The sequence below is a fragment of the Malaclemys terrapin genome, chromosome 11, assembly GCF_027887155.1.
Source record: "Malaclemys terrapin pileata isolate rMalTer1 chromosome 11, rMalTer1.hap1, whole genome shotgun sequence".
In the NCBI taxonomy this organism is placed as follows: domain Eukaryota; kingdom Metazoa; phylum Chordata; order Testudines; family Emydidae; genus Malaclemys; species Malaclemys terrapin.
This window is the reverse complement of record NC_071515.1, coordinates 79,671,672-79,692,780: the sequence shown is the minus strand read 5'-3', so window position 1 is coordinate 79,692,780 and position 21,109 is coordinate 79,671,672. Positions and strand designations below refer to the sequence as shown.

The 21,109-nt window shown below is 48.3% G+C and overlaps 1 protein-coding gene across 1 annotated transcript in view; it reads right to left on the bottom strand.

Annotated features, from left to right (window-relative positions):
• LOC128845664 (uncharacterized) overlaps positions 1–21,109 on the bottom strand; it is a 47,148-nt gene that overhangs the window by 7,767 nt on the left and 18,272 nt on the right. The window contains exon 2 of the mRNA XM_054044554.1: positions 14,537–15,347. Within this exon, the coding sequence (XP_053900529.1) occupies positions 14,537–15,288 (752 nt within the window). The 5' untranslated portion in view covers positions 15,289–15,347. The remainder of the gene's footprint in view (positions 1–14,536; positions 15,348–21,109) is intronic.

The following is a 21,109-nucleotide window of genomic DNA, read 5'->3' as shown; positions in this document are numbered from 1 at the left end:
GAATACCACCTGTGCTCCAAACTCCTTCACCCGTGCTCCCAGAGCCCTGTAGTCACTCTTGATCCGCTCAGTGTCACACCGCGCAGTATCATTTGTGCCCACATGGATGAGTAGCATGGGGTAGTAGTCAGAGGGCCGGATAATCCTCGACAATGCCTCCGTAACGTCTCGGATACGGGCCCCCGGCAGGCAGCATACCTCTCGAGATGAAATGTCAGGGCGACAGATGGGCGCCTCCGTCCCCCTCAGCAGAGAGTCTCCGACCACCACTACCCTACGTTTCCTATTCGCAGTGGTGGCAGCAGACTCTCCAGCCTTAGGGGTACGAGGCTTCTCCTCCTTTACTGTAGGGAGTGATTCCTTCTTTCCTGTATCAAGAAGAGCATAACGGTTACCTATAACCACGGCAGGAGGGTTCGGAGCAAGGGTGGAGCACTGCCTGCTGCCAGAAGTAACCAGCTGCCAGCGTCCACCCTGAGCCATCTCCTCCTCCACCAGTGGTGTATCAGCAGTCCTGTGTACTGGGACAGCTACCTCAGCTGTCTCCACATGGACACTGTCGAGGAATTGCTCGTGGATACGGATGCTCCTCAACCTAGCCACCTCCTCCTGTAGCTCTCTCACCTGCTGCCTGAGAGATTCCACCAGCAGGCACCTTTCACATTGGATGGTCCCCCCAGCCTGGATATCCGTAAGTGGAAATTGCAAGTTACAGTCTTTGCAAAACCACACCAGGATCTGGGTAGAGGCATCCATGCTTAGGCACTCTGTCTGGCTACAGGCACAGGTGGAGGAGACAGTAGCAGTGCTGGCACAGGTGTTGCGGGTCCTCCGAACCATCGTAAGCCTCCCTCTGTCAAACTCCCGTCTGCAGCCCCCTGTCAGCAGAGGCTTCTAGCTTTCAAACCTTCCTTTGAAGCTCACAGCTTCCAACTGCCAGCCACAGCACACGGTCCTTCAAACAACCAAAACAAACAAACAGACTGACAAACACAAGCTCAGCACACAGCAAGTAACCCTCAAACACAAACAAACACACACTACAGACAGTCACTTACCCCAGGAAGTATCAGGAAGTATGCAGAGGGGAATTGGAATCCTGTTTTGCTAAGGGGGGCGGGGATGGGAACAGGGACACAGGCAAGGCTCTGTGGTGTCAGAGCTGGGAAGGGGGACACTGAGGAAGGAAACTGGAATCATGCTTGCTGGAAGTTCACCCCAATAAACATCGAATTGTTTGCACCTTTGGACTTCGGGTATTGTTGCTCTCTGTTCATGCGAGAAGGACCAGGGAACGGGAGGGTGAAGGAATAAGCCCCCTAACAGGGACCAGTAACAGATCATTCAAATGAAAGTGAAACCCCACATAAGAGACAATTATGAAATACCAGGCCCTGAGGTTAAGTTGCTGCCTTTTCCCAGGCAGTTAGTGGTTGGCTCATGCTCTGAAGCAGGAGGGTTTATACCCAGTGATGAGCTGCCAAAATCTTAGGAACCAGTTCCCTACCGGGTCTTCGGCGGCAGGTCCTTCAGTGCTGGACCGAGTGAAGGACCCGCCGCCGAAGACCCGGTAGGGAACCACCCGGTGAATACATCCCTGACCCCATCCGATCCCCACCCATGTCCTGCCCCCGACTGCCCCCCTCAGAACCCGCAACCCATCAAACTCCACCCTCTCCTTGTCCCCTGACCACTCCGTCCTGTGACACCCCCCCCCAACTGATCCCCAGGACCCCACCCCCTACCCAACTCACCCTGCTCCCTGTCCCCTGACTGCCCTGACCCCATCCACCACCACCATGACAGACCCCCAGAATTCCCACGCCTACCCAACCCCCCCCTTCCCCGTCCCCTGACCATCCCCGCAGAACCTCTGCCCCATCCAACCCGCTCCCCCCTCCCTGTCCCCGGGACTCCCTGCCCCTTATCCAACCCCCCCAGCCCCTTACCATGCCGTTTACCCTCGCTTGCCCCCTCTCCCGGAGCGACCCTGGACAGCGCTGCAGCGGTGTGGTAGATACAAAGAACCAGATCCCTCAGCCGGGTCCATCCTGGGCTCCCGCAAGCCAGACACCCCCGTCTGCCCTCACTCCTTGTCCCCAGCCAGCTCCAAACTGAAACTCCCTCCAGCCCGTCCTCTCTGGGCTTTGTCCCTTTCCCGAGCCAGGAGGTCACCTGACCTCTTTGTTCTCCCAAACCTTTAGCATCCCCTTGCTGCGGGGAAGGGCCTGGCCATTAGTTGCTAGGAGACAGAGTGTCGGCCAAAAACTGAGGCACCCACCCAGTATTCAGAGGAAACATTAAGAACAGTCCCACTTCGTCACACCCCTCATCCCTGGCCCCAGCCCAGAGCCCGCACCCCAAGCCGGAGCTCCCAACCCCCTGCCCCAGCCCGATGAAAATGAGCGATTGAGTGAGAGTGGGGAGAGCAAGTACAGAAGGAGGGGGGATGGAGTGAGCAGGGACGGGGCCTTGAAGAAAATAAATAAAAAAACATATATATATGGAGATATATCTATCTCCTAGAACTGGAAGGGACCCCAAAAGGTCATCAAGTCCAGCCCCCTGCCTTCACTAGCAGGACCAAGTACTGATTTTGCCCCAGATCCCTAAGTGGCCCCTCAAGGATTGAACTCACAACCCTGGGTTTAGCAGGCCAATGCTCAAACCACTGAGTTATCCCTCCCCCCTGTGGGGACACTGAGGCGCTACTTTATCCGTACCAGCTTGGGCAAATGTTTGGAACCCAATTAACATTGAATAAATGCAGATATTAATGTTCTTCATAGTCCAGGAATCTTGGCATTCAGCCATGAAAGCAATATGGTAGTGTGCCTCAGTCTTCCTTTTCATACAGCACATTAGGTCTGGAATGTCTTTTCCCCTGTGAAAAGTTCCCATATTGTTTATAGGCATTAACTGTGAAACCCCAGTGTAACAAGGCCTTTTAACATAACGTGTGTTCTCATGTATTCCTTTTAACATGTTCAAGGGATTCTCCAAAAGATTAGGCACATTGTACATTTTTACAATTTTTGGCAATAGCAACACATTCATTACAAAATTTAGCAATAACAAGTTCATTGCAAGTGTCCATCTACAATCATGTTTGTCATGCCACCCCTTTGGCTCAATACCATTGGAGTTTGGGCATTTTAGGGTTAACCTGTGGCTTCCCTTTGCAAAATTCAGTTTTCTCTTTCCTCCTTGTCCTGCAAAATCAAACCCTGATTTCTCTTGCTTAACAAAATGCACTGATGGCTGATGGGGTGGGCCCTCTGTGCTAACAGCTATTAGAAAGTCCTTCCTTTCCCAGCCAGGCAAGTAAGGTACCCCAGACCAGAGCCAGTCCACCAGTTTCATATTCGTAACTGCTATCATTTCCAAGGCTGGACTCTGTCTTAAAGCGATACCACACAAATCTAAAGAATCTGCGGGTGAGAGTTTGCTTGCTCTCCCCCGCATGCTCAAGCATTTAGCCATAAAACTGCTCTGCTCTGACACATCAGTAACCAAATCTGTCCTCAAACCCTGAAGCACAAACTGCTCATTTAAAGAATCAGAATGGAGACATTCCTGTTCCAACACCATTGTCTCCCCAACAAGTTGGCCCCACACAGCCACTTGGTTATAGGGCTGCCTCAATTCCTTAACAACTTTTACTTCCTCTGAGACCTTCTCAAAGCTACCCACACTGGATCTTTTAAAAGGAAAGTCAGTGGATCCATTCACAACAGACAATTTTTGGCTGCTAGGAACTGAAACTTCCTTGATTAAATCACTCTCACACCCTTCAGTTGCAGGGAACTGCTTGCACCGATTACTATGAGGATTCCTTTCCCCTGGAGCTTTTCTAAGCAGCAATTCACCCCTCACAGAAATTCTGCCCTTACCCTCTTCACCTAGGGCTTGCTCTAAAGGAACACTTTCCTGAGCAACAACAGACTCTGCCTGGGTCTTACTTACATTCAGGATCACCTTTGGCCCATCAGGTAGATCTCTACACAATCCCCTTTTAGGCGAACCCATAGACTCACTGGATGAAAGGTCAGAAGCATTTTCCTTTCCTTTGCCACACACAAGCTTAGGATTTTTTTCCTTTTTGCTACAAGTTGTTAAACTGTCCGTAGGTACCACAACCAAATTACCTTTCCGCTCTCCTTGTGCCCTGGCTAGGGTATCACCCTGATCAGACAGAGTTGTTACACCCTTCTCCAACCACACATGAGCAACAGGCAAAATACAAGCACCAGAATTGTCTGGTCTCTGGGATTTTGCTAAGACACTAACTGGATGCAACCTAGTTACGGTGCCATTCCCCCCAGCAGATGCAAACTTAGGACCATTCCCTTCCTGGGCTTTAGTTGAATCCAGAACCAACTCTGAGACAACTAAATTACTCTGAACCATCACAGGCCGAAAGGCACCTTCTGTCTGCTCCACAGACAAAAAAGAGTTGGAGACGCATTTTCCTTTACTAGACATACAGTTTGGGATTTCATTTCCCTTGTCCCAGCACACCGGGCTGTTCACAGACAACTGCTTGGAGACTGGGGTAGCTTCCTCCATAGGCAAGTCAATACCCCTGACAGACACAGGCACATTTCCTTCATTGTCACTATTCTTCGCACAGGAAACAGATAAGGTATAGGGACGCTCATCTTCCACTCTCCTTGCCTTCCCAAACTGCTGACTAGATAAAGCCATCAGCTCACAAGACTGCCTAGGCTCATCCAAAATCTCCTTGTTCTCCTCTCCCTTCGCTTGATCTAATTCCAGATTTACTTCTGAGACATTAGATAGACATTCAGAAACTTCATTCACAGCCAAACAGCTACTTCCCAAAGACAAACTTTTGGAGAAACCCTCCATAGGCACAACCTTAGGATCAATCCTCTCCTGTGCCTGGTTTGTATTAACTTGACTGACCATAGCTTTAATATCATTTCCAATCATAATATCCTTAGGGATTATGTCTTTTACTCCCACAACCATGGTGCCCTCCAATCCCTTCCATTTCAGGTGGATTTTAGCCAAAGGCACCCTGACAAAATACTTAGATAAGGCTACAACAGTTACATCTTCACCTGGCAAATAATCTTCCTTTCTGACAAGACTTGCTTTAACCAAAGTGATATCTACTGCGGTGTCCCTCCATGCCATACACCTTACTCCATTCACTTCTACACTGCTAATAAACTCTGCATTATTTCCCCCATATTTAGCTTTAATGTGAGTTTTACGGTCAAATTCTTCAGGCTACATCTACACTACAGGGGGGGAGTCGATTTAAGATACGCAAATTCAGCTACGTGAATAGCGTAGCTGAATTTGACGTATCGCAGCCGACTTACCCCGCTGTGAGGACGGCGGCAAAATCGACCTCTGCGGCTTCCTGTTGACGGCGCTTACTCCCACCTCCGCTGGTGGAGTAAGAGCGTCGATTCGGGGATCGATTGTCGTGTCCCAACGGGACGCGATAAATCGATCCCCGAGAGGTCGATTTCTACCCGCTGATTCAGGCGGGTAGTGTAGACCTAGCCTCAGAGACCACAGAAACAGCATTTGCACACAGGGCAATAGAGCTGGGCTCTGTGTGGCTTGCCTGTGAGTTTAATACAACAGGGTTAGCATTTGCTGTGGCATTTGGGGTTGCTGGTTTTGGGCTGCCCTTCAGTGTCGGGCAGTCTGGTCTCATGTGGCCCAGCATACCACAGTGATAGCATGTAACCTGTTCTGTCCTGGGATGTGTGTTCCTACCCTCCAGGCCCCCTTGAACTCCTTTAGAAGAGTCAGGTTTATTTTTAAATCCTTCCCTCCTCTTGAACTGGGGAGAATGGTGATTAGTTTTCCCCGGGGTTTTACACTCTTCTCGAGCCCTGTTTTGGGTATGGGCATCCGCAATCTCTGCTGCCCGTAGGACTGACTCAGGGTCCCTGTCACACACAGCTGCTCTCACATTGTCAGGCACAATGTCTAAGAACTGTTCCAAAGTTATTCAATCCAGCAGTTTTTCAAAACTCCCATGCGCCTTGGCTCCCACAACCCACTTTTTAACAAAACCCATCAGCTTATGAGCACATTCCACAAAAGTACAATCCTTAGACATTTTAAACTCTCTAAACTTAACTCTGTAAGATTCAGGAGTTACCTTGAACCGCCTTAACACAGAATCCTTATACCGCTCATAATCTAAGGCTTCTTGTTCCCCCAATTCATTAAATACCTCCCTGGCTTTTCCAGTCAGTCTGGTCAGCAGGACAGGCATTCGCTGACCCTCAGGGATCTGGTACAGATTGCAGAGGCGTTCAAAGGTAGACAAAAACTCCTCTCTATCCTCAGTATCATTGTAAATGGGACACATCCTTTCCCAGTTTTTCTCATGGCGGGGGGGAAGTGGAGTACCAGGTGGGGATGACTTTCTCCGCTCTTATATTACTTGGAGCTGAAGTCTGGTCGTCTCCTTTTCCATCTTGCGAGTCTCCTGCTCAGCAGCGAGCAGCTCTAGACGCCCCTTACGAGCTCTCTCTTCTCTCTCATCAGCCTCCTTCTTTCTTTGATCGGCTTCTTTCTCTCTCTCTCTCTTTCTAATTCTGCTACTTTTTGCTTCTCCAGCAATCGAAGATCTGCTAGCTTCTGTTCATGCTCAAATTGCAGTTTACTTGTCACCTTTTGCATCCTAATTTTTTCTGCATCTTCTGCAGCCTCAGGTAAGGGCTGTGCTCTTGCCCCCTGATCACTGGCTATTAACAGATCTCTCAGTTCTTGATTTGTAGCTTTCTTTCTAAAGATTATCCTCTTTTCTGAACACAAATTTTCCAGGGCTTTTTTGCCAAGTCCCTCATATGCTCTTTGCTCAGCCATTGCAGCAGCTCTTTAAACAACCAAACTCTCAATCCCAAAATTCAAATGTGGATAGCGTGGGGTTCTGACCCAAAGCTTAATTGACCTGGTTCTGTGGATCCTGCCGACTACGCCACTGTGACAATGCGGTTCTGGCGGAACCCAACTGAGAGTGCCAACTCAGGACAAATTGCTCAAACAGGGCAGTTACAGCCCAAGGCTGGGGTTTTTCCACCTCTAAGGCAAACCAAACCAGCCAGACAAAGAGGACTTCGGCCTCACCCCACTGGCTAACCGCAAGTCTCACAAGCAATTTCCTTAGACACTCCAGTTTCCCAGTATCACCACCAGTGCCACTCGTTATGGGGACAAATGGTTATGAAAACCAATACCCAAACAAAAGAAAAAAGGTTCTCCTGATCCCAAAGGACCAAGCCCCAGACCTAGGTCAATATACAAATCAGATCTTACCCACAAATCACACTGTTGCCAATCCTTTAGAATCTAAAATCTAAAGGTTTATTCATAAAAGGAAAAAGATAGAGATGAGAGCTAGAATTGGTTAAATGGAATCAATTACATACAGTAATGGCAAAGTTCTTGGTTCAGGCTTGCAGCAGCGATGGAATAAACTGCAGGTTCAAATCAAGTCTCTGGAACATCCCCCGCTGGGATGGGTCCTCAGTCCTTTGTTCAGAGCTTCCGTTTGTAGCAAAGTCCCTTCAGAGGTAAGAAGCAGGATTGAAGACAAGATGGAGATGAGGCATCAGCCTTATATAGTCTTTTCCAGGTGTAAGAACACCTCTTTGTTCTTACTGTGGAAAATTACAGCAAAATGGAGTCTGGAGTCACATGGGCAAGTTCCTGCATACTTTGCTGAGTCTGAAGGCATATTTGCCTTCTCTCAATGAGTCCATTGTATAGCTGATGGTCCTTAATGGGCCATCAAGCAGGCTAGGCAGAGCTAATCTCAGCTTGTCTGGGATGTCACCCAGAAGCATGGCATAAATTTGCCATACAGACAGTATAGAGCCAATATTCATAACTTCAACTACAAAACTGATACACACACATAGACAGCATAATCATAACCTTGTCTTAGACACCCCATTTGACCCCCTTTATACAAGATTTGGGTGCCACTACAGGACCTTGGTTGCAACAATGATCTATATGGTCCCAGTTTATGTCAATAACGTCACAGCAGGGAAGGGAATTTCTAAACATTATAGGTAACAAAGATGACTGGGAGGAGTGGTAGATACGCTGGAGGGTAGGGATAGGATACAGAGGGACCTAGACAAATTAGAGGATTGGGCCAAAAGAAACCTGATGAGGTTCAACAAGGACAAGTGCAGAGTCCTGCACTTAGGACGGAAGAATCCCATTCACTGTTACAGACTAGGGACCAAGTGGCTAGGCAGCAGTTCTGCAGAAAAGGACCTAGGGGTTATGGTGGACGAGAAGCTGGATGTTAGTCAACAGTGTGCTCTTGTTGCCAAGAAGGCTAATGGCATTTTGGGCTGTATAAGTAGGGGCATTGCCAGCAGATCGAGGGACGTGATCATTCCCCTCTATTCGACATTGGTGAGGCCTCATCTGGAGTACTGTGTCCAGTTTTGGGCCCCACGCTACAAGAAGGATGTGGACAAATTGGAAAGAGTCCAGCGGAGGGCAACAAAAATGATTAGGGGGCTGGAGCACATGACTTATGAGGAGAGCTGAGGGAACTGGGATTGTTTAGTCTCCAGAAGAGAAGAACGAGGGGGGGATTTGATAGCTGCTTTCAACTACCTGAAGGGGAGTTCCAAAGAGGATGGATCTAGACTGTTCTCAGTGGTACCAGATGACAGAACAAGGAGTAATGGTCTCAAGTTGCAATGGGGGAGGTCTAGGTTGGATATTAGGAAACACTATTTCACTAGGAGGGTGGTGAAGCACTGAAATGCGTTACCTAGGGAGGTGGTGGAGTCTCCTTCCTTGGAGGTTTTTAAGGCCTGGCTTGACAAAGCCCTGGCTGGGATGATTTAGCTGGGGTTGGTCCTGCTTTGAACAGGGGGTTGGACTAGATGACCTCCTGAGGTCCCTTCCAACCCTGATATTCTGTGATTCTATGATTCTATGAAAGTGTTGCAGTCAGCACAGGGGAATTCGATATTAGACCTCGTCCTAACAGATAAAGAGGAACTGATCACAGGACTAAAAGTTAATGATAGCTTAGGGTCAAGTGATCATGACTTGATCACATTTATAATGTACAAGCAGAATAAAGCCCACCAGTAATATATTTACCTGGTGCTTTACTAGGACCAATTTCGCACAGCTGAAAACAATTCACACAGCTGGAAGAATTTAATCAGAAAAATGTGAAAGATAATTGGCAATTATTTGAAAACACTTTACTAGATATGCCCCAAAAACCCCAATCCCACAGTTGAGGAAAAAGACAGTGGTAGTTTAAAAAATGACAACAATGCTGTTTTAGAGGGAAAGTGAAGGCACACACACACACACACACACACACACACACCAAGTGGAAGAAAGTGGAATTTGATAGTAATGACTATAAATCAGAAACTAGGAATTGTAGAAAATTGATAAGGGAAGCCAAAGGCCACAAGGCGACATCTATGGCCAGCAGACATAAGGACCATAAGAAGAAGTTTTTAAAATATATTAAGAACAAAAAGAATCCTGACAATGGTAATGGCATATTACCAGATAGAACTGATAGAATGCAGAAAAGGGGAAGTGTTCAATAAATATTTCTGTTCTGTATTTGTGAAAAAACAAATGATATAGTCTCATCATATGGATCACTTGGTAAGCTGGGTACAAACAAACAATATGAATTTTAATATGGCTAAATGTAAATGATGACGTCTAGGAACACAGAAAATGCAGGCTATACTTACAGGATGGGGGACTTTCTCCTGGGAAGCAGTGACTCTGAGAAAGACTTGGGGCTTGTGGTGGAGAGTCAGCTGAACATGAGCTCCCAGTGTGATGCTGTGGCCAAAACAGCTAATGGGATCCTGGGATGCATAAACAGGAATCCTGTTTCAGAGTAGCAGCCATGTTAGTCTGTATCCGCAAAAAGAACTGGATTCCTTGTGGCACCTTAGAGACTAACACATTTATTAGAGCATAAGCTTTCGTGGGCTACAGCTGTAGCCCATGAAAGCTTATGCTCTAATAAATGTGTTAGTCTCTAAGGTGCCACAAAGAATCCTGTGTCCATTTCTGGTGCCCACAGTTCAAGAAGGATGTAGATAAATTTGAGAGGATTCAGAGAAGAGCCACAAGCATGATTAAAGGATTAGAAAACCTGCCTTATGGCGATAGATTCAAGGAGCTCAATCTATTTGGCTTAACAAAAAAAAAAGTTAAGGGGTGACTTGATCACAGTCTGTAAGTACCTACACGGGGAATAAATATTGGACAATGAGCTCTTCAATCTAGCAGAGGAATGTGTAAAATGATCCTATAGCTGGAAGTTGAAGCTAGACAAATGTTTAACGGTGAGAGTAATTAACCCTTGGAACAATTTACCCAGGGTTGTGGTGAATTCTCCATCACTGACTATTTTTAAATCAAGATTGGATTTTTTTTTTAAATATGTTCTAGTTCAAAAAGAACTATTGTGGGGCAGGACTCTGGGGGCCAGTGCTACGCAGGAGTTCACACTAGATGATCACAGTGGTCCCTTCTGAGCTTGGAATCTCTGACTGAGGTCGACTCTTATTAGACCAAAGGAAAAAGGAGACACAAAACCATTTATTTCCAACACTCTCTCTTGTTTACAGTAGAATCTCCGTCATTTCTTAAATAAACCTTCTATTGTAATACAAGTGCTGTGTGGTTTACAGGAGCGGGTGGTGTGGTGGGGTTCAGGTAGAACTGGGGCACACGGCTCCTCTGGGGGCAGAGGCTCTGGGGTTTCTGTGAGTAGCCAGTGTCAGGGGCTGGGATCACTGGGGAGCGACGCTCGGGGACTGAGGTGTACCTCCTGCTAGCCTGCAATGTGAGGACAGGGCTGGCATAGCCCAGAGAAGAGCACTGAACAGCTAACGAGATGGTGGTGCTAACAAGTTAACAGCCAGCCCCCACAGGCTAGGCTCCCTCTTGCTAGGGGCAGGGGTTCACCAGGTGACTCAGCTGTGAGTGTCCTGGGAACCGTTACAGAGGCCTGGGGATTATTGCATTGAGGCAAGTTGCCGGGGAATGTGACAGCGGAAGGCAGGGCCGTGCTGACCGTGGGTCCCTGGGGAACCGGGCAGAAATCGGACCAGATCTCGCTCTGCCATTAGCTGACAAAAGGCTTTGCCTGTCTTGGCTTTGAATCCTGTCCCCAGATGACCAGGAATCCTGGGTGGAAGGAGAGAGCTTTCCTGTGGTTCATCGCCCAGCCAGGGGCTCCAGGACTAGCCCGGGCTCCGTTTGCTGATCGAGCAGCCGGTTCCGCTGAGGGGGTTTGACTCCGACACTCCCCAGGTAGGGGAGCATAAACAACCCCCCACCTTAAAAATTAACTTGAAAAAGAAACCAGACGTTCCAATTTGTGAGGCCCAGGCCTGATCATCTCACACCTCAACTCCTGTCCACTCATCTCCGCCCTCAAACCCAGCAACCTTCCCACTCAGATTCATTCAAAACCCTCCTGCTGGGATGAGCTTCCCGGCTCCCTGCTCCACCTACATCACCCCGTTGTGTCACTGCCCTGGCTCCCTCTCCTCCCCCATGTCAAACCCCAGCTCCTGGCCTTTGCCGGTTGGGCCCTTCCCTGTTCAGCCCCCTTCCCCCCCCATCAGTTATAGCAGTGATTCTCAACCAGGGGTCTGGGGCCCCATGGGGGGCCGCGAGCAGGTTTCAGGGGGTCCACCAAGCATGGCCGGCATTAGATTTGCTGGGGCCCAGGGCAGGAAGCCGAAGCTCCACTTCATGGGGCTGAACCCCGGGGCCCTGAGCCCCATCACCCAGGGCTAAAGTCAAAGCCAGAGCAATGCAGCTTTGCTGGGCCCCCTGTGATGTGGGGGCCCTGGGCACTTGCCCTGCTTGGTGCCCCTAACGCCGGCCCTGGCTTTTATATGCAGAAAACAGTTGTTGTGGCACGGGGGGGCCGTGGAGTTTTTATAGCATGTGGGGGGAGGGGGAGGGGCTCAGAAAGAAAAAGGTTGAGAACCCCTGAGTTACAGTATCACAGCGCTGACCTCGGCCTTCCCTCTACCTGTTACTTCATCCCTTACTGCTGGCTAGTCATCCATCCATCAGCACCTTCATACCGTCTCCTAAACGCCCACCTCGTCCTCTTCAATCCTCCTTCAGCTTTACCCCTGCCCTGGTGCTCAGTGAAACAATGTCTGGCTGGCAGTGGCTCAGCTGAGTATGGCTGTAGTCTGACAGTGGCTGTAGGCTGAAGGAAAAGTTATTTACTTGTCCCCATAACATAAGGACTAGGGACCACCAAATGAAATTAATGGGCAGCAAATAAAAGGAAGTTCTTCTTTACACAGTGCTCAGTCAACCTGTGGAACTCCTTGCCTGAGGAGGTTGTGAATGCTAGGACTGTAACAGGGGTTTAAAAGAGAACTGGATAAATTCATGGAGGTTGCCAGGATGGGTAAGGAAGGGTGTCCCTAGCCTCTGTTTGTCAGAGGGTGGAGATGGATGGCAGGAGAGAGATCACTTGATCATTGCCTGTTAGGTTCACTCCCTCTGGGGCACCTGGCATTGACCACTGTTGGTAGGCAGGATACTGGGCTAGATGGACCTTTGGTCTGACCCAGTATGGCCGTTCTTATGTTCTGAGAGTCCCTGTAGTCTGACAGTGGCTGTTTGACAATGGTTACACTGACAGTGGCTAGGCTGAGAATGGCTGTAGTCTGACAATGGCTGTATGAGAATGGCTGTAGTCTGAAAGTGGATAGGCTGACAGTGGCTGTAGGCTGACAGTGGCTTGTCTGACAATGGCTAGGCTGACAATAGCTGTGTCATAAATATATAGAGAAGGGTAGCATAAAGTCCCTCCTTTGCAGTTGTATTGAATTGCTTTACCTGTAAGGGGTTAAAAAGCTCAAATAACCTAGTTGACACATGACTAGAAGGACCTATGAGGAAAGAAGATACTTTCAAATCTGGGGGATGGGGGGGAGGATTTGTTTGTGCTCTCTCTTTGTTGTTCCCTCTCTGGACAGAGGGAGAGACCAAGCAGGTACATCATCTCCTGAAAATATACCTGGAATAATCCATCTAAAACCACAGAAATTGTGAGTAGGCAAGGAAATGCATTAGATTATCTTTTGTTTTAGCTTGTGAATTTTCCTGTGCTACAAAGGTTGTTTTATTCCTGTTTTTGTAACTGTGAAGCTGAGCCTAGAGGGGAATCCTCTGTGTTTAAAATCTTTTTATTACCCTGTAGAGTTACCTTCCAGTCTGATTTTGCAGGTGTGATTCTTTTACTTTTTCTTTATAATAAAGTTCTTCTTTTAAGAACCTGATTGATTTCAGTGTCCTGAAGACAAAGGGTCTGGTCTGGACTCACATTGCTAAGGCAATCAGTTGGGATATTATTCTCAAGCCTCCCCAGGAAAAGGAAGTGAAGGGGCTTGGGGGGATAGGGATTCCAAGTGACCCTTCCCTGAATGTTTGTTTAAATCACTTGGTGGTGGCAGCAATACCATCCAAGGACAAGGAAAGGAATTTGTGCCTTGGGGAAGTTTTAACCTAAGCTGGTGGAATATAAGCTTAGGGGGTCTTTCATATGGGTCCCCACATCTGTACCCCAGAGTTCAGAGTGGGGGGAGGAGGACCCTGACAGGCTGTCTGACAGTGGTTGTAGGCTGACAATCAGAGGGGTAGCCCTGTTAGATTTATTTGGGCATAAGCATTCATGGGTAAAACCCCCCACTTCTTCAGATGCATGGAATGACAATACAGATACAGGCATAAATATATATTGGCACATGAAGGGAAGGGAGTTACCTTACAAATGGAGAACCAGTGTTGACAAGGCCAATTCAGCCAGGGTGGATGTGGTCCACTCCCAATAATTGAGGAGGAGGTGTTAATACCAAGAGAGGGAAAATTGCTTTTGTAGTGAGCCAGCCACTCCCAGTCCCTATTCAGGACCAGTCCACACAAGAGATCCACTTCCTGGACACTACAATGCTAATAAGCGATGGTCACATGAACACCACCCTATACCGGAAACCTACTGACCGCTACACTTACCTACATGCCTCCAGCTTCCATCCAGGGCACATCACACGATCCATTGTCTAGGCTGACAATGGCTGTAGTCTGACAATGGCTGGCCTGAGGAAGGCTGAGATGTGTGAGCTGTTATGTAGAGGTGTGAGCAGGTCTCAGCTAGTGCAATTGGCTCCATTGCAGTAAATGGAGCTATGCCACCCTGGTCTGCACCAGCTCAGGGTCCGGCGCCAGATGTTCGTTTTACTGTTACCATCGTCTCTCACCCTTGCCCTGGTTGTCTTTCTTCCACCCATTTGTACCTTATTATAATCCTGGATTGCGAGCGCCCTGGGGCAAGGGCTGTCTCTGCATCATGAGTACAGCTCCTAGCACCATGGGGACACAATCCCTGTCTGGGGTCCCTAGGCACCACTGCCATACAGTGAATAGTGAGGGAACCACACACAACATGCACTGCCCATGGGAAAGGAGAGTTGCTTACCTTCCCTGGAAATCGCAGGTAAGAAACTCATCAGGCACAGCTCTCTCACAAACTGAGTTCACGGCTTTTTCCCCACAGCAGGTGTATTTTCCATTCTTGTATCTTCCTTTGTGATTTAGGGTAATTTCAAATTCATACTCAATGTTGTTAGCATTTAATATTGCTTTCGCAAGGGAATTCAGATCTGGGACACTGGATTCTGAACCAACTTTCAACTTTGCCAACTTCCCTCTGCAGGCAACAGAGATGCTCTCCTTGGAATAGGTGATATCATCTGTCCCCAGGAAGTGAGACGCTTCATGGAAAAGAAGCCCTGGCTGAGAACCTTCTCCAAGATCTGTAGAAGCCTTCCAGAATTGCGGGCACAAATACATTGTTTTGTCTCCAGACTTTGGATAAACATAAGCATAAGTATTTTCCCTGGTTAGATCCTCCTTAAACTTCACAGCTTCCAGCTCTGAGATGAGGCATTGAACTAACTCTTCTGTCAGTATCGCATAGCGTTCCATCCAGAATTTGGGATCTCCACTATCGCCAAAAACCAGCTCCTGGGGCTTCTCCATCAGCACTCGGTCCTTCTTCTTCAGGGCATCTCTCAGAATCTCAATTGCTTTCCGCTTTGCTGCTTCTGCAATTTGTGTCCTTTCTTTAGGTAGGGGTGTGTAGTTACTGGAAGAGTAACTTGCTTTAACAATATCGCACATTATTCCTGTTGGTGTTATGATGCTCACGAATATTTCCTGGCAACTCATCTTTGCACCTATGTCGCACGTTCACTTCAGCCAAGAGTAATTCTCCAGGTGAGCTCTCTCTGTTAAAACATAAAAAGGAGTCATATAAAAAATGGAAACTAGGACAGATTACAAAGGATGAATATAGGCAAACAACACAGGAATGCAGGGGCAAGATTAGAAAGGCAAAGGCACAAAATGAGCTCAAACTAGCTACAGGAATAAAGGGAAACAAGAAGACTTTTTATCAATACATTAGAAGCAAGAGGAAGACCAAAGACAGGGTAGGCCCACTGCTTAGTGAAGAGGGAGAAACAGTAACAGGAAACTTGGAAATGGCAGAGATGCTTAATGACTTCTTTGTTTCAGTCTTCACCGAGAAGTCTGAAGGAATGCCTAACATAGTGAATACTAATGGGAAGGGGGTAGGTTTAGCGGATAAAATAAAAAAAGAACAAGTTAAAAATCACTTAGAAAAGTTAGATGCCTGCAAGTCACCAGGGCCTGATGAAATGCATCCGAGAATACTCAAGGAGCTAATAGAGGAGGTATCTGAGCCTCTAGCTATTATCTTTGGAAAATCATGGGAGACGGGAGAGATTCCAGAAGACTGGAAAAGGGCAAATATAGTGCCCATCTATAAAAAGGGAAATAAAAACAACCCAGGTAACTACAGACCAGTTAGTTTAACTTCTGTGCCAGGGAAGATAATGGAGCAAGTAATTAAGGAAATCATCTGCAAACACTTGGAAGGTGGTAAGGTGATAGGGAACAGCCAGCATGGATTTGTGAAGAACAAATCATGTCAAACCAATCTGATAGCTTTCTTTGATAGGATAACGAGCCTTGTGGATAAGGGTGAAGCGGTGGATGTGGTATACCTAGACTTTAGTAAGGCATTTGATACGGTCTCGCATGATATTCTTATCGATAAACTAGGCAAATACAAATTAGATGGGGCTACTATAAGGTGGGTGCATAACTGGCTGGATAACCATACTCAGAGAGTTGTTATTAATGGTTCCCAATCCTGCTGGAAAGGCGTAACGAGTGGGGTACCGCAGGGGTCTGTTTTGGGACCGGCTCTGTTCAATATCTTCATCAACGACTTAGATATTGGCATAGAAAGTACGCTTATTAAGTTTGCGGATGATACCAAACTGGGAGGGATTGCAACTGCTTTGGAGGACAGGGTCATAATTCAAAATGATCTGGACAAATTGGAGAAATGGTCTGAGTTAAACAGGATGAAGTTTAACAAAGACAAATGCAAAGTGCTCCACTTAGGAAGGAAAAATCAATTTCACACATACAGAATGGGAAAAGACTGTCTAGGAAGGAGTACGGCAGAAAGGGATCTAGGGGTTATAGTGGACCACAAGCTAAATATGAGTCAACAGTGTGATGCTGTTGCAAAAAAAGCAAACATGATTCTGGGATGTATTAACAGGTGTGTTGTGAGCAAGACACGAGAAGTCATTCTTCCGCTCTACTCTGCTCTGGTTAGGCCTCAGCTGGAGTATTGTGTCCAGTTCTGGGCGCCGCATTTTAAAAAAGATGTGGAGAAATTGGAAAGGGTCCAAAGAAGAGCAACAAGAATGATTAAAGGTCTTGAGAACATGACCTATGAAGGAAGGCTGAAAGAACTGGGTTTGTTTAGTTTGGAAAAGAGAAGACTGAGAGGGGACATGATAGCAGTTTTCAGGTATCTAAAAGGGTGTCATAAGGAGGAGGGAGAGAACTTGTTCACCTTAGCCTCTAAGGATAGAACCAGAAACAATGGGTTTAAACTGCAGCAAGGGAGGTCTAGGTTGGACATTAGGAAAAAGTTCCTAACTGTCAGGGTGGTTAAACACTGGAACAAATTGCCTAGGGAGGTTGTGGAATCTCCATCTCTGGAGATATTTAAGAGTAGGTTAGATAAATGTCTATCAGGGATGGTCTAGACAGTATTTCGTCCTGCCATGCGGGCAGGGGACTGGACTCAATGACCTCTCGAGGTCCCTTCCAGTCCTATAATCTATGAATCTATGAAAACACAAGATTTGGCTTTGATTACATTGCCTTTCGAGGTAAAGCATCCAACACATTTTAATTCACTCTAATGGGAACACAGGAAACACCCGACCAGATCAGACCAGGTGTCCATCTAGCCCCCTCTTCTCTCTCTGAAACTGGCTGGTACCAGCTGGTTCAGGGGAAGGGGCAAGATACCCCCCTAATGGACAAGTGCAGAATAATTCACCCTTAGAGAGACTTTCTTCCTAACTCCAGATAGTTAGTGCCTGGGAGGCTTGTGCCCTGAGGGGGAGGGTTTAGATCCCTTCCAAACATTGGAGACTTGGTTTTGTGTTTTCATTCTCTCTCGTGTAACTGTGGAGGTGCTGCCTGTCTGTCTGAGTCTCCAATTCTCTTCTGAACCCCGCACATGACAGCCTGTGGCCCCGAGCTCTACAGCCGAGTTATGTGTTATGTACATGGGTGTCCGTGTGTCAGTTTTACCTTTTCTTCCCTCCACTTACTCGCGTGTCCCATTGTTCTTGCATTAGGAGGGGGTAACGAGAAGCCCTGACTGACCTGCTCTCTGCCATTCGTTAGTTTGTACATTTATCATTGTCTCTCTAAACAGCCCCCTCTGGTTAATATCTCCTCACACAGCGGGTTTCCCAGACCCTAGTGATTTTGTTATTTATCTGAACCTCCTTTATCTCTGCTCTATCCTTAGTGAACAAAACTGGGGACAGAACTGAACTGAGGTCTGGTCTACACTCCAAAGGCAGGTTGACATCAGCCAACTTGCACCAACCTCGTTACACATTTATCGACACTAACATTTGCCTCCTGCTGACATGAACTCCCGGTTTCAGAGCTGCAGTGACACCACGTCCCGAACGGCGAAAAGCCACGGTCACCTACGTAGGTCACCGCAGTGCGAGTGCAGCTGCTGCAATTCTTGTGTCCTCCGGCCACTGCCCCACAATGCCCCAGGCCCTGTGCCAGTGACAGTTCTGAACTCCACTGCCCAGGGGCCAGACACTGGCAGCCTCTCCCCACCTTTCAGCACCCCGGGGTGTTTTTGAAATGCTTTGTCCTGATTGCCCACCTTGTCGAACACAATTCCCTGCTGCCTTTGTGTGCGTCCAACCCTGCTGGCTCCACACACCCAGAGCTGCTCCACGGGCTCCTGGCGGGAGCAGGAAAGAAGCCTTGGATCTATTCTGCCTGGGGGAAAAGGGACTCTGCAAGCTCAGTTACGGAGCAGCCGTAGCAGGACCGACATCTACGTGCAAGACGCAGAGGGATTCACAGAGCCTGGGTTTGGTTCCCAGGCTTCCTAGACAACGAGTGGTCTTCCCAAAAGCCAGCACCCTGGGCGGGGAGCCACTGAGCTAGCCAACGGGAGATGCTGAGGAAAGGGGGGTGCTAAGCCCTGCTCCTCTCCTGGCGTTTGTCGCCCAAGTCCGGGCTGGAGGGAGGCACCTCCCTCGGGGTGGGATTCACAGCTGGGAGCTGGGCCTGGGGTTAGGCACCTAGGCTGCTGTTTGCAAGAACTGCGCCAGCAGCACTCGCCGTTACCCAGGAGTTCACGCACTCACCCAGCTGTGGGGAGAGTGGGGTTCAGTCCCCCCACCCCTGCTCGATGGGGTGAAGGGATTTGACTCTGGATCTCCCCCCGCACAAGAGAGAGCTCTCACCCCTGGGCCACGGGACAGGCTGATGTGCAGCTCTCCTGCTCCACTGCAGATAAACGTTTAAAGAGTCACTGAGCCGGTGACATGACACTATAGCCGTGGGGGAGGGGCACTTACCTGGGAGGGTCAAGTTCACGTGCCCCTGCTCCAAGGAGTCGTTAATTACTTACGCCCAGTTGGAACAGCTTCCACAGGAGAGAGTGAGGGAGCCCCCGCATCAGAATCCCCCCAGCCCAGCGATTCGGGCACCCGCGTCCACTTGTGAATCTCACCCGAAATGTTTCTCTGACCGTTCTGGTTAGATTTTGATTTTATATCATTTAATATCAAATACAAGTGAAAATGAAACGTTGTGTGCACCAAACAAACATTTCTGTCCCCGAACTGCATTTTTCAAAACTTTCAGACTGTTTTGTGAGCAATTCTGCTATTCTGGCTTCTCGTTCTGGTTCAGAATGAAACAACTTTGGGACTCTCAGAATTTTGCATGGGAAGAAATTTCGGGTTTCCACCAGCTCCAGGCTTGTGGGATGATGCTGGTGAGTAGCTACAGGGCACCAAACTAAGGGTGACAGGAACCTTAGTTCTGGCAATTCCTGAGTTCTCAGTGCTTGGCTTTGTGACTTTACTAATGTTCTTATCATGCACTTTGTATGGCTGCAATATGGGATAAATACCCTCCTGCTTCAGAGCGTGAGTTCAGCATTAACTGATGGGGGGGAGGGGAGTTAGGAAAGACCCTCCTCTTTGAGCAGGTTATTCCGCAATTATTCCTCTGAAGCAGCTGGTCCTGGCCACTGCCAGAGACGGGCTCTGAGTAGGAGCACGGATCTGGTCCGGCAATGTGTGTGTTTCTCCTTAGTGTCTTTTCTCTCTCTCCCCTGCTTCCTCTGGTGAGGCCCCTCCATCTCAATCCCACTCTCACGGTGACACTAAGCTGGGGGGAAAGGTAGATATGCTGGACGGTAGGGGTAGGGTCCAGAGTGACCTAGACAAATTGGAGGATTTGGCCAAAAGAAATCTGATGTGGTTCAACAAGGACAAGAGCAGAGTCCTGCACTTAGGATGGAAGAATCCCACGCACTGCTACAGGCTGGGGACCGACTGGCTAAGCAGCAGTTCTGCAGAAAAGGACCCCGGGGTTACAGTGGACGAGAAACTGGATATAAGTCAGCAGTATGTCCTTGTTGCCAAGAAGGCCAATGGCATTTTGGGCTGTATAAGTAGGAGCCGTGCCAGCAGATCGAGAGAAGTGATTGTTCCCCTCTATTCGGCACTGGTGAGGCCACATCTGGAGTACTGTGTCCAGTTTTGGTTCCCCCATTACAGAAGGGATGTGGACAAATTGGAAAGAGTCCAGCGGAGGACAACAAAAATGATTAGGGAGCTGGAGCACATGATTTAAAAGGAGAGGCTGAGGGAACTGGGCTTATTTAGTCTGCAGAAGAGTGAGGGGGGATTTGATAGCAGGTGCTATCACCTCACTAGGAGGGTGGTGAAGCACTGGAATGGGTTACCTAGGGAGGTGGTGAAATCTCCTTCCTTAGAGGTTTTTAAGGCCTGGCTTGTGCTACCTAGCAGCTCTGTGTTCTCAGGGAACCAGGGCGCAGTACCTAGCCTGTCTGACTCACGAAAGATCTTTCACCCCTCACCAGCGTCTGCTTGAACCAAATCTGCGTCAGAAGAAAGACTTACAAAGAGCAATGACAAGGCCGTGGGAGACGCACCTGAACCCTTGGGACAAGGGTGACAGGATTAAGGAAACTGCCCTAGGTTCATTTGCATGGAGGATGGGACAAGGAGACATTTCCATTAGCTACAGAACAGAGAACAGAGATTCCAAGGCGAGAACCGCACGGCACTCTGGGACCAGAGAAGCAGGGAAGCAGTGCATGCTGGGGGATCTCTGCTCCAGACGTCAATGAACCCGCCTGCACACGCCCAGCTCAGCAGTGATCAGACCAGTTCTAGTCATAAATCCATTATTGGGATCCAAAATAGTGACGCTCCCGAATTGCACTGTGAGCTCCCGCCAAGGGACACCGCCCAAAGCCAGGAATGAGCAGCTCCCATGTCTAGCCTGAACAAAACAACTCTGGTATCTCCCTTGTTTACACACAAACAAATCGAGTGTCTCCCTTCAACCACTG